Source organism: Nannobrachium achirus (genome assembly GCF_963921795.1).
Source record: "Nannobrachium achirus genome assembly, chromosome: 17".
NCBI lineage: Eukaryota > Metazoa > Chordata > Actinopteri > Myctophiformes > Myctophidae > Nannobrachium > Nannobrachium achirus.
In genome coordinates, this window is record NC_137824.1 from 28,208,479 (window position 1) to 28,222,859 (window position 14,381).

The window sequence follows — 14,381 nt, forward strand, 5'->3', positions numbered from 1 at the left end:
AAATCTAATTGAAAGACCCCTGCAGGGATTGAACAAACAACCTCCTTGTATCAAGGCCCTTTTCATAACCACTACTCCATTAAGGTTAATGCTATACATTGCTCTTGCATGTCTTTCACAAAAAGATTAGATAAAGGTGCACAAGTGATGTAAAAGATGGCAGATATCTATGCTGTGTTTGAACCAAGAACTTTAAAGTTTTGCAAATTCTGTCTTTACCACTGCACCAACTAGTTTGTACTTATATTGTTCTCTTGTGTGTTCTTCAGTGTAAGATTAGATAAATGTAAAAGATCCAGGTGAAAGTTGGAGAATATTCTTCACTAGTCTTGAACTTAGAACTTTCTACATTGAAAGTCTATATCTTAAAAGCTTGCAAGAGAACAGATTAAGTAAGAACCACAGTAGTGCAGTGGTTAAGATCATTGCCTCAGAGTTCAAAGAGAGAGAGTTCAAACCTCACCAATGGTGAAGGAAAAGTCCAAAGGCGGTTCAAGGCAAAACACTGAAAGATGGTGGAAGGCATATTCGTGCAAGCGAAAAACCCAAAAGATGGCAAAAGGGGACAATCGTCCAAAGTGAAACCCCGAAAGATGGTAAATGTCCAAAGGACAAACCCGAAAAAATGCTAAATGAAAAGCTAACAATCCCCAAAAGATGATAAACATCAGAATGGAAGCTATACGACACTAACGAGATTCCAAAAGCAAACTGCTCAAGATGGGAGGAGACAAAAGAAGGTAGGGAAGAAGACGAGAGAAGGCAGAGAAGAAGGGGAAAAGCAAAAACAATTTTATTTTATTTTTTTTAATTTTACCACCTGAGGGAGGCGGGCTGAATCCATCCAACTCATCTTATGGACAAAAATTTCAAACTGCTTTAGCCTGGATTCAAACCCCCAACCTACTGCTCATGAGTCCTGTGCTTTACCTTTCCACCACCAGGTCTTTAATACTAAAACAATATTTTAGGTCATATTTAAAGTTAAAGCAAGAGAGGGTTAGGGGTTAAAATATTTGAATATTCACATATTTAATTAGGTGTTCTGTTTTTTCCATCATAAAGCTCATTGGAGAAAGGTGCTGTATATAAACGCACCATTTACCATTTATATATAAGTAATTTGACCAGTAAGACTCCCTAATCGGGAGATAAGCGACCGTAGGTGGCTTATCTCCACAAATAGGGCAAAAATGTGTTTTTCCAAAATCTTCCTGATCCATGTTAATGACATGAGTGTAGGATAAGTAATGCAAAATAGAAACATTTTCTAATCAAACAGATTAGCTCTTGGGTTTTTACATACATGTTGGTCTTTATATTAAAATAATTAATGGCTATAAGGTTTCAGACGGTGTCGTACTACGTCCAAAACGTAAATGTTTAACTGAAAGAAATATCAGTCATGGCATGCAGCATATCACATTAATGAACAATTATGAGCTGAGCCACATAGTTATCAACTGCATTCAGTTTTTTAACATATTTTAGACAGCATCTTGTTTTTTTTTACTGATTCTAGACAGCATTCTGCCTGCTTGACTTGAAACCTACATAAAATAGATTCCAACCACTTCTATTCCATGTCTTTGTTACAACATAAAAATCTCAGTCATAATCTACCATTTTCAATACAAACATTAATAAAGGCTATGCACATGCATAAAGTAAATGTCAAATTGAGTGGCAAAGTGAGTTTAACATCATTTAATGCAATCAGATAGGACCTTTCTGTTCGGATGTATGGGCTGTCAAGGCTATAAAGTAGTTTTTTGCCACTCAATAGGTGTTCCCGCATAACTTACGGGTATGATGATGATGTCACGCACATAACCTCCATATAGTAAAATAACTCATATCACACAACATATCACACAACACAACACAACATATCCTATGACAACAAACTATATATACTATCAAAAACATGAACCAATAATACTGTCAAAAACATGAACCTAACTAACCCTATGTCGTCAAAAAACACGACAAAGTGGGTTTTGATTTAATTTATTTATTGACACAAATGTATATTAATAAACGCCTGTCAAAAGGATTTCCATTAAGTGTGTGTGTGTGTGTGTGTGTGTGTGTGTGTGTGTGTGTGTGTGTGTGTGTGTGTGTGTGTGTGTGTGTGTGTGTGCATCTGTTGGGAGGAGAACAGATATAATTATTACAGGAAAACTAAATCAATAATACATTAAAGGAGCTATAGTCAACTTTTTCTTGAAAAACGGATGCTAAAATAAAAATAATGTTTCGAAAATATTTTATAAAAAAATAAGCTTCATATATGTGTGGTCATTCAAAAATGACCACAAAAAGCGTAAAATAATGTTAAAACAATCATTTTGGCCATTGTCAGATCAACACTTTGTTTACATTCTAGTCTATAGACTAGGATGTAAAGAAAGTGTCGGCCCTACAATGAAAAAGTTGACTATAGCTCATTTAATTAATAACATTTCCAATTAACCATTGAATTAAAATAACCTGGGGGTATAGAACCTGTTTTTGATAACCTAATCTGCAATGAAATAGATAAATGATATTTAAAATCTGATCCATGCTCAGCCCTGCACCAATCAAAGTCACTGGATTGGTTTAAAGATGGGGACTCGGGGGAGTTAAGATTTCAGAATCTCAACAAAAGACGCTGGTGTCTTCATGACAAAAAAAGAGACACCGGTGTCTACTGTCTACTCTACACACTCCCATTGGTTTGAGGGACAAAAGGCCAAACTGAGGGACAATGGCGGCCACATAAAGAGCCAATACACTTTCCGGCACCGGCACCTGCCGCGGCGAAATTCCTGGCCTGCTCACAGCCATGGTTTTACTTTGTGTTAGTAAAATAGTCTGATAAGAACAAAATTATGCTCAATTTGGGGCAGAGGTTCTTCCTTGACCTACTGGGAATGTGCGTGCAAAGTTTGAGCTGCACACGCGCACAGTGCCATCCAGTAGTTAAGTTCATCAAGCGTCCCGCAAAGCTGGACCAACAATGTGACCCTGAGAGTACAACAAACTTTGAGCGATTTGTGCCAAGATGTAGGCCACGCTTCAGAGCCCGGACAAAGCCAGATGTTGGAGCTTAGCTCCTTCCAGGATACTATTATCCAGAGCGACTTACATTTAGCAAAGTAAACACATACATACACACATAGAAGTGTAGTGTCTCAGTAAACTCGGATCACATAGAGACATTGTAGTCATGTGTCAGTAAAGTAGGATCACATACAGTAGAGACAGTGTAGTGCTAAACCATGGGTCTTCAACAGGGGGTCCGGGACCTTAAGGGAGCCACAATATCTTTGTGTGATAGGAACTTCTTTTTGTTTTTGTTTTTACATTAACCACCTGAACCCAATAGCATCCCTATTCTGGTGAGAACATTCGCCAACAATAGCCGATTTACAAGCTCACAACATTTTGGTGAAGAGGGGAAAACCAATGTCAGTAGCCAAAGGTCATGTTAAATGTCTGAAAATACATATTAACATGAATCCTACACAACAACGATGACAGTGCTGTCAAACAAGTCTATGAAATCCATCAGAAGGTTTGATCTGTACACTGAAACTATGAGATAGCAGGTAAACAAGGAACCTAGCATCAGTCTAAATATATGCTTTCTCAATTACAAGTTTAACATTGTGGTCAAGAAAAACAAGCCTAAAGGCTCTTTTCCACCGGCAGCGATAACGATGGCGATAACGATTTAAAAAAGTGGGTTTTCAATTGAAGTGGATCGGCAGCATCCACCCAACACCGATAAAGACAACGATAGCCGACAACTACGATGTGGTTAAGAGCACAGTGATATGGAACTGGGTCTCTGACAAACAGCTCGCGATGTGCTCTGCGCGAGCGGCTGTTAATTGGCGCCTCTTCACATTGATGTCCGATAACTTTATCGGACATCAATGTGAAGGCATAATTATCGCTGTGATATTTTATCGTTATCGCTGCCGGTGGAAAAGGGCCTTAAGTAACAAAAACAAGAATGACCAGCATACATGTACATCTGCATGATCGTCATATCTACGTCAGTCACTAACATCAATTGAGCACAATGTGGAAGGGACACGCTCTCTTCTCCTCCAGGCTAGTTTGTTAGTCCAGTCGTTCTCAACCGCAAGCCCCAAAATAATCACATTTGAACTGGGGACCCCCCACCCTGACAAGCACTTGGGATTGTAGGAGTTGAGGAATTACATTTAGTTTGACTCGGTTCCACAGATATCATATTAAATATTGTGAAAAATAGCAGATTATAACGCTGCGAGGGGTTGTGAGCTTGTAGATCGTCTATTTTCAAAATGTTTGCCTCTTTCTTATATTATTTGACAATTTGGCCAATGTTTGACGAGTTTTTATAGTATAGTTAATTCATTTTGATACAATAATATTCTTCTTAAAAATGAATGGTATTTAAAGTAGACAGGTCAGGAGGGAGGTAAGGATAGGCGTTGTTTTGTAAACATATTCTTTTGATTTTTTTGTATGTATATTATTTTCTGTGGACCCCAGGAAGAACAGGTAACAGCTAATGGGGATCCAAAATAAACTCATAAACCATTGATATTTTCTCTGTGTTGCGTCATTCAACATCTTTTCACTTCAGTAATACCAGTAAGACTCCCTAATCGGGAGATAAGCGACCGTAGGTCACTTATCTCCACAAATAGGGCAAAAATGTTTTTTTCCAAAATCTTCCCGATCCATGTTGATGACATGAGTGTAGACATGCTGTGTAGTGATTTCCGTGATTTTAGGGCAAAATCTGTAGGAGCAGTGTCCAAAAATGTGTTTTTAAAAATCGGCCTGAAGGTGGCGCTATATGGGACAGATTCATGTTGATGGGATGAGTGTAGACATACTGTGTAGCGATTTGCGTGATTTTAGGGCAAAAACTGTAGGAGCAGTGTCCAAAAATGTGTTTTAAAAATCGGCCTGCAGGTGGCGCTAGAAGAGGGCCGTGTGAGAAATGAGGGGTGGGGTCTCCGCGTTGCCTTGGCGGACGAATAGGTACCGGCCCCGGCTCTCCCGGACGCTCCTAGCCCGAGTTACGGCATTTTATGTGAGCTGCAGTGGAGGGGGTCCTCCACTGGGGGCGCCACCACTTTTGCATCCGTTCTGGAGCACCAGGAGTGGGTGGTCCCCAGGAATTCCCCGTGAGCAGCCCCGTTGGGGTGGTCATTTGGTCATTTTTGCACATGTGGTCATTTTTTACACCTGGGGGTCCCCCAGGGACCTGGGGGTCCCTGGAGCTCCAGGGGTCCTTGGAGGTTGTAGTTTGCCAGGTAAGGAGTGTGTGTGCAAAATGTGGCATGGATGGGGGCAACGGTTGTGGAGATATGAGCAGGGCAAAAGTGTGACGTGTGACGTGTCACTCACGGAGGGACATTTTTTTTACACCTGGGGGTCCCCCAGGGACCTGGGGGTCCCTGGAGCTCTGGGGGTCCTTGGAGGTTGTAGTTTGGCAGGTAAGGAGTATGTGTGCAAAATTTGGCATGGATGGGGGCAACGGTTGTGGAGATATGAGCAGGGCAAAAGTGTGACTGACAGACAGACGGACGGACGGACAGACAGCCTGTGGAGGTTTTGGTAGTAAATGCGACCTCCGGTCGCAATAAAGACCAGTAAGACTCCCTAATCGGGAGATAAGCGACCGTAGGTCACTTATCTCCACAAATAGGGCAAAAATGTGTTTTGCCAAAATCTTCCTGATCCATGTTGATGACATGAGTGTAGACATACTGTGTAGTGATTTTGGTGATTTTAGGGCAAAATCTGTAGGAGCAGTGTCCAAAAATGTGTTTTTAAAAATCGGCCTGGAGGTGGCGCTATATGGGAGAGATTCATGTTGATGGGATGAGTGTAGACATACTGTGTACCGATTTGCGTGATTTTAGGGCAAAAATTGTAGGAGCAGTGTCCAAAAATGTGTTTTGCAAGAATCGGCCTCATGGTGGCGCTAGAAGAGGGCCATGTGAGAAATGAGGGGTGGGGTCTCCGCGCCGGCAAGGCGGACGAATAGGTACCGGCCCCGGCTGTCCCGGTCGCTCCTAGCCGGAGTTACGGCATTTTATGTGAGCTGCAGTGTAGGGGGTCCTCCACTGGGGGCGCCACCACTTTTGCATCCGTTCTGGAGCACCAGGAGTCGGTGGTCCCCGGGAATTCCCCGTGAGCAGCCCCGTTGGGGTGGTCATTTGGTCAGTTTAGCACATTTGGTCATTTTTTACATCTGGGGGTCCCCCAGGGACCTGGGGGTCCCTGGAGCTCCGGGGGTCCTTGGAGGTTGTAGTTTGGCAGGTAAGGAACGTGTGTGCAAAATTTGGCATGGATCGGGGCAACGGTTGCGGAGATATGAGCAGGGCAAGAGTGTGACGTGTGAGGTGTGACAGACAGACTGACTGACGGACTGACGGACGGACTTACACTTTGTGCAGGGTTTGATAGTAAATGCGACCTACGGTCGCAATTATTCCATATTATACTATTCCACTGCTTTTTATCAACATGTACCACACTGAGTAGATATGTATCTTGCATAGTATAGTTTACCACCCAGGATGTCAGAACACAAGTTCTGAATTGCAAGTCATCTAATAGTAAAACGGTGTTCATTGAGGAGTCCCTGTCTCTCAAAAAGTTGGTGTTGCTGAAAGTCATACCAGTATTTGCTCGCTGAGGGGCCTGCAACTGGTGGTAATTGGCACTACCAGATCCTGACATCCCAGCTGAAACACACAGTAAGAAATGCACAATGTGATGTTATTAGCATACTGTAAAATGTTATTGTAACCTCCCATGTGAGGAAATGTACAATATCCTATCCTTGCTCCCTAGATTCAAATGGGTCCCTTGATTTAATGCATTGCTGGGGCAGTGCATTTAGTTTAATACATCCCTTTCTTTTATCCCTGGGTCAATTTTCACTTACATCAGAAATGTCATAAAGATAATGTGATAAAACACATGACACAACAACAAATGTTTAAAACAAGATATTATGTTATGTGACTGTTGAAAAATATTTGGCCACTCACCATTATGAACTCCATTCAAGTGGAGATTGCTGGTAGTTGCCATCGGTGCCAGTAAACAGATCTACAACCGTACAATGCAGATCAAGTTCACACATACTAGAAATTGTACACACAGGTCAGGTCATGACTCATGCTATAAATATTTGTAATTGTGACCAATTCCATTCCTTGCAAGTTGTGAGGGCTTTAGTGTTGTCTTCTGTTGCATGCATGATGCCAGCTAGGTGATCACAAGAACAATGTGAAATGGGTTCACTTACAGTTATGTGGGTCAGAAGACAGCAAAGCTCTATTAACAGTTTGCAAAAAGTACAGAGGTTATACAATAATGCTAAAAAGGATAACACAAAAAGCCCAGAGGACTTGTTTTCATTGTGGTCCTATGTATTCCTTGTAGATACTGCACATTGTGTTGAAATAGATTTCCTGTTGATGTTTTAACATAGCAACATACCATAGCTTGGGGAGCACACAGGTTGCTGAATTTTGGAGTCTCGATTTTGGCATCTCTCCTGCAACATATTTGGTCAAGTTTTATTTGATGTTTTTAAGGGGCCATAACAAGGTATTTTCTTTAGCTTTAAACTAGCTCTCTAAATCTACTGCTGTTCTGTCCTACCACCTCACCATGCATCTGGGAAAGGGCTGGGGCTGAAATGAGAATTACTCTTAAAGGAGTAGTTCACCCCCAAAATGACTTTTTTTCTATTGATTACTCAGGCCATGGAGAGTAGAGTTCAATAATATTTTTTGGTTTTTGTCACATTCCTAAGACAACATTTTGATTCGAGTAAATTTACCCCCATTGATTCCGGATGGTGACCCGTTTCGAAACGGGTCACCATCCGGAATCAATGGGGGAAATTTATTGTTATCACATTTTTGTCTTAGGAATGTGACAAAAACCAAAAAATATTATTGAACTTTACTCTCCATGGCCTGAGTAATCAATAGAAAAAAAGTCATTTTGGGGGTGAACTACTCCTTGCCCATCTTAAACAGTACAAAAGCAAAGTGCAGTAACTACACAATTTACACAAATAATTAAAATGATTACAATTTTGAAGTGTTTCAATTGGCCAGTTTAATAGTGATATCCACAAATTGTGCAGGCCTATCTGTTTATTGGGTAACTGTTTAGTTTGTTTAAAGAGATCATAATTGATTGATTGAAGACTTTATTAGAAGTTTGCATATGAAAAGGTAGAGTTTCATGACGGTACAGTTCACTGGTACAAGGTCAACTAAAAGGAGATCCTATAACGCACTTGGCTTATTTACACAGGAAACCATTGAAGTATCTCATATAACATTGAATGAAAGACGGATAGAACACAGTAGGTCTACTATGCAGTAGATATTAGGGGTGTAACGATATTGTAACTGCATCGAAATATCGTTTTTAACTTGAAAAATCGAAGTAGGCCTATATCGAAATGAAAACAGCTAAAATCGAATCGTATCGTGTGATTTTGTATCGTATCAAATCGGCAGTGCAAAGAATCGATTGCATCGATACTACCTACCGGTACTTGTGCATTGTAGGCCTATTTAGCATTTTTAAGAAGAAAATGAAAAGGAGGAGTTTAATTACTTTTCCTTTCCATATAGCTACACTGGTCTATTGATGAATCTGTGTAATCTCTGTGTTCATGTCAATGTGCAGGTTTATCAATACAATGTCCATGTATTTGTCAGATAATCACAGTGTTATTTATATCCATAATAATACATGTTTCCCTTAAAAACCTGCACTATCCACACCTTTCACACAGATTTAATTTCTTTGTTCAATAGTTACTATATCGATTTTAAATCATTGAATCGAATCGTATCGCCATGAATTAACCAATATCGTCCATGTATGATGTATCGTATCGGCAACCATGTATCGTGATGTATCGAATCGCTATTAAAATGTATCGTTACACCCCTAGTAGATATAGTCAGGAAAAAAAGGGAAATAAAAAAACAGTGCAAAGAATATAGGTATATAGGCCTATACATGTAGGTCTATGGGGCTGTTAAGTATGACATCATTTTGTAGGCAGAGGAGAATTTCTGCCCCCAGTTTCCGTGAATCTTTTTACTATTTTTACTATTTACACATTTTTCTTCTCTTTGTTGTTGAAAGGAAAGTGTTAGAATTATACTTTAGTCGTTATTTTTGTCTCGGATCTGTTGAAATAGCGAGGGACAGAAAATGCTCTGGGGGCAGAGTTCTCCTCTGCCTACAAAATGATGTCACGGCTTAAAAGCCCCATAGGTCTATATCATAATACATGTACATGCATTGGAGGCTATTATGCAAACTTCCATAATACAGTGAATATCTGAAAGTGGCATTCTGATATTGGCACGCTGAAAACAAGTCTGCTTAATAATATAATAACAGCATGGTATCGTGAATGCGCACGTCTGGTCAATGGGCTGCGTGCGCGCCTACGGAGGAGCCAGTCACACAACTCACAAAAGCAACAGATTTCAAATGAGGTGCAGACACCAGAGAGAGGACCGTGGCAGTCCGCATACAACTTCTCCACGGAGATCAGCTACACGCCAGTGGATTATTAGCCACAGTCTGAACTTTCATTTCGGCAGGACTGATTGCGTATTGCGTTGGTGATGCTCCCCGAATTATTTTAGCAATCTTGGTCCCAGAGCCTTATTTTGAGGAGAGCCCGAACCCCGAACCCCTCGTTCATTTCGGACAACGTGAGGATTCTCCTCATCTTTTTAACATCAACAGGTCGTTTAAATGGATGGGTATACAAAGGCTAATGGACGCAATCGCACAGCCTGCAATTAAAATAAATCATGAAACATAGCTATTGGATCAAGCTGTGCGGGGGTTCTTTCACACTAAATGAATAAGGATGAGGAGTGTTTCTCGCACGCCGGGGCGGTATTAGGGGCAGAGTGAATAGTGGGGCCGGGGGCTTCTGCTGCACGCCGGGATGGTGCGCCTGTTGAACTGCCTGTTGTTCGGGTATCTGACCTGGAATCTACGGATATCAGACGCACAAGGCGAGTACTGCCACGGGTGGCTGGACAGTAATGGGAATTACCACGAGGGCTTCCAGTGTCCGGAGGACTTTGACACCATGGACGCCACCGTGTGCTGCGGGTCCTGCGCCCTGCGCTACTGCTGCGCGGCCGTGGACGCACGCCTGGACCAGGGAACCTGTACCAATGACAGGGAGATGGACAACACGGAGTTCACCGCGCGTGAGTTGAGCACTAGTTTGGGAGCTGGGGAACAACAACCCAAAATAGCAGATCTGTCAGCTCACTCACAGCGTGGCATTGTGATGAGTTGTGACAGTGTTTCTCAAACTTTAAAATGTCAGGGTCTCCCCTTAACTCTGCCAGTAGGCCTATACAAGTGGAAACAAATGGACCCGTTAGTTTCTATTTGTATACTGTTAGAGTTACAGACTTGTCAATCCACTTTGAGAATCACTGAGTTGTTGTGAGCTTGCAGATCTGTTATTTAGGACAGTGGTTCTCAAACTTTTTTCACGCAAGGACCCCGAATTTGACACTTATTAGACCGCGGACCCCCCATTTGAAAAGATAAGCCATGCAGGGACCCCCATAAAAGAGAAGATTTTCGACCTAATGACATGTTACCGATACGCCTCTATATCCCAGTGATTCTCAACCATTTTAATTTCAAGGACCCCCAGTTTGACATGCATTATTACTTGGATACGGACCCCCATTTAATGGCATTTCTACCTCTTGAGTCCCCAATTTATATTGTAAAATCAATGTTAATTGGGTCCATTTGTTGTCTATCTACTGTGAGGAGGCCTTAATAAATTCTTCAATCAATCAATCAATCAATATTCAATCTTGAATCAAAAAGGTAAAAAAAAAAATTGGGTTAATTCAAATCAAAGGAGCTTTATTGGCATGAGGAAACATGTTTATGTTGCCAAAGCAAGTGTCAAAATGTGCTCAGATATCTCTTAGATTAGAACAACTGGATAAACAATTTATTGAAATGGACACAACTACAGTCATATTCTGACTTTGTGGTCTGGACTTTTGAAAATAAATGGATAGAAATCTATCTTTATAATCTCTAAAGACTTACTCTCTTTGGTTCCTAATTATTATTTAGCTGAGGACCCCCTGGAACTCCCTCAAAGACCCCTGGGGGTCCCCGTAACAAACTTTGAGAACCAATGATTTAGGAAACAACAGCAGACAGAACAGTTGCAACTCTGGTCCATTTGACAAGAATAGTGGGTTTACTAAGTGGTTACAAGGCAGTTTGAGTCCATTATTCAGTCAACGAGGAAGGAGAAAAGTATCATAAAAGTTAATGCAGGAGTAGCTTATATGCATTTAATAGTCAAACAAATGTAGGCTACACTAAATTATGATAGGCTATGCTGATGCTCACATGTCTGTTTTATTTATTTATTTGCATTAATTTAACATATCGAGGCATATGTGTGTGTGTGTGTGTGTGTGTGTGTGTGTGTGTGTGTGTGTGTGTGTGTGTGTGTGTGTGTGTGTGAGTGACACACACACACACACACACACACACACACACACACACACACACACACATACATTTATTTATCTTACACAGAACACAATCTAATTGCAGGTGTGCATAGCACCTGCCCTTGCGTTGCTATTGTGTCTATTTGACCCCAGGTTAGACGGATTGTTATCAACATACAAAAAGGAAACGAAGTGGATCCGATGGTCGACAGACGACACCTGGAGAATGTCCTCCACTGACATTGTACATTTGTGTAGTACACAAGTGTACTGCACAAATGTACAATGAAATGGCCCTGGGATACAAATTCGAAAACAATTGGATATGTTCGCACACCCAAGAAACTCATTTGTGGTTGCACAAATTAATTTTTCTATCCCTTGGAAAAGATGTAGTGTATAGGCTATAACAATAGAAGAAAAAAAATGAAAGAAAGAGGGAAAGAAAGAAAGTACACTTAACTTTCCTTCTTTCTTTCTCTCTCTGTGTAGGCTAGCTGGCTTACTGAATTCCCTGCACAGCCAGTTTAGTAAGTTTAGAGTTATAGTAAGTAGGCTAATTGCTTTTAACTAACCCTAACCCTAACCCTATAAGAGATTAAACTCATTCCCATTGGTGCCATGCATTTTTATTAGCTGTCAATAATTGAAATACATTTAAATAATATTAATATTTAGATAGTTAATCATATTTTCTCCTCTAGCTTTTATTGTTTTTCTTTCAATTTCCTGAATGGATAAGCGTTTAAATTGACTTGTGCAGTGTCAAAACAGTTTCACCTATGAAAATAAATAAACTTAAATTCATTTCCCTCTGCAATGAAAACGTCCTTTGTAACACGTAATCAGAGCTCTTTATCTAAATAGGGGACATTTTCTTAAGGCAGTCAAGCTTCTGTGTTAGTTTGTTGGCCTATTGGTGTAAAGGGGTTTAATATGAATTGCCTTAGTGTTACAGGATAAATGTAGAAATCTCATGAGGTACACATTTGTAGGCCTGGCAGTAGTATGTGCATAGTATTTTCTCTAAAATGTTGAGTGTTACAAGATTGTTACACTAAGCACAGGAATACTATGCACACCACGTCCTTGTGGTGGTGCAGGCTCACAACAGTGAAATCATTCAGGAGATGTCTAAAAAAGACAGAAGTGGCCGCACACACTATAGCCAAGTGCCAAAAGTTTTATCAGGACATAGTAACAAACCAACGTTTCGCAGCACAGCTGCCTTCTTCAGGGTACAAGATTGTTACACATCATGGATAGAGATAGCACACTGCATTGATCAAGTATCACAATGTTGATGTCCTCTGCTGCTTCTCAACTTGTCTTGACTTCATAATTGTAGTGCCTGAAGAACAATGGAAAACAAAATGTTAGAAGGCTGCGGGCACTACAAGACAAATTCACTATAATTAACTTACTTACTCAATGTGTTACTTACCCAACTCTTTCCCCCAGAGCCCATCTACGTGCCCTTCCTGATGGTGGGGAGCATCTTCGTAGCATTTGTGGTGGTGGGCTCCCTGGTGGCCGTGTACTGCTGCACCTGCCTTCGACCCAAGCAGCCCACGCAGCAGCCCATCCGCTTCTCGCTGCGCAGCTGCCAGGGCGAGACCATCCCCATGATCCTCACCACGGCGCCCCCCAGCCTGCGCACGCCCTCACGGCAGTCCAGCACAGCCACCACCAGTTCCAGCTCGGCGGGGGGCGGCGGCTCTGTGCGCCGCTTCTCCCTGGGCGGCCAGGGGACGCAGCAGCACGGCTGCTTGGTGTCGGCCACCATCTCCTCGGCGGCCTCGGCCCCCGTCCCACAGGCCCTCCCCCCACCACCTCCTCCTCCGTACATGTCCCCGGCGGCCTCTGGAATGCAGGGAGGCTTCCCGCACCCGCACCCGAGCACCTCCAGTCATACCCACACGCACACACAGCTGCCTCCTTCCATGCACTCCCATCCTTCCCAGAGCGCGGGCTTCCTCCTGCCTCAGCAGTACTTCTTCCCCCTGCAGCCGGAGGCCTTCACGACCACCAAGAGCTTTGCAGACTTTGGCCAGAGCTGATAGGGTTGGACTCATCCAGGGGGGGAATCCTCCTAATGGAAAGCTTGGTGTGGTCATGTAGACACTCACGTGTTAGACGACTCTCTGTGGAGTAAGGGCAGAGTGCTGTGACCAGACCAAAGGGCCTTCCGAACAGAGACATAGAAGCAGACGTGACTTGAAGTGAAGTGTGAAATTGCTGTCCTGATCGGTCGCTATGCTTGGTTGTACTGTCCCACTGAGATGCATCGCAGGTCATCGTTTTTAATAATGAAATAATAAAAATTACCCTTTACTATTAGGGGACACGATGGATTTGAGTCTTATGCACTTTTTATATTCATGCATATCGTAGACAAAGTTCTCTGTCCTCTGCTATATTGCTCTTACATGCCTTTGCTAGTGGCAGCTTGCATTATAAGCTACCCTTGTGCAAAGAGTTTTTTTTTTCTTTTTTACTGTATGTTGGATATTTCTCACAACAGTTGAGGTGGACTGGGCCATCTTTTTTGGAAGCAGTGCAGACCGTTTTAAATCATCTTGATGGTCATTGGACACCAGGAGATTAAAATGTGTTATTTTGACTATCGCCAAGCCCTCTAAAAGAAGGGTAAAGAATAACTGGTAGAATAAATTAAGCGTACTTTGTGGAGCTACAGGAGGATCCATACAGGACGTTAACAGGTCAACCAAGGCCAGATTGTGGCTGTTATAATTATGTTATTCTTTCTCAAGCTACAGAAACTTAGCCTCTGAGCCAAGTTCC

At 41.9% G+C, this 14,381-nt stretch overlaps 1 protein-coding gene across 1 annotated transcript; it reads left to right on the forward strand.

Annotated features, from left to right (window-relative positions):
• The first annotated feature begins 9,610 nt into the window (after positions 1–9,610).
• On the forward strand, positions 9,611–13,864 carry shisa3 (shisa family member 3). The gene is made up of 2 exons (XM_080745705.1): positions 9,611–10,283; positions 13,038–13,864. The coding sequence occupies exons 1-2, from the start codon at positions 10,013–10,015 to the stop codon at positions 13,634–13,636; spliced, it is 870 nt and encodes a 289-aa protein (XP_080601831.1). The 5' UTR covers positions 9,611–10,012; the 3' UTR covers positions 13,637–13,864.
• The last annotated feature ends 517 nt before the right edge of the window (positions 13,865–14,381 follow it).

Coding starts and splice junctions, on each gene's coding strand:
- shisa3 (XM_080745705.1), top strand. CDS start 10,013: ATGGTGCGCCTGTTGAACTGCCTGTTGTTCGGGTATCTGACCTGGAAT. Junction 10,284..13,037: donor CAACACGGAGTTCACCGCGC/GTGAGTTGAGCA, acceptor TCTTTCCCCCAG/AGCCCATCTACGTGCCCTTC.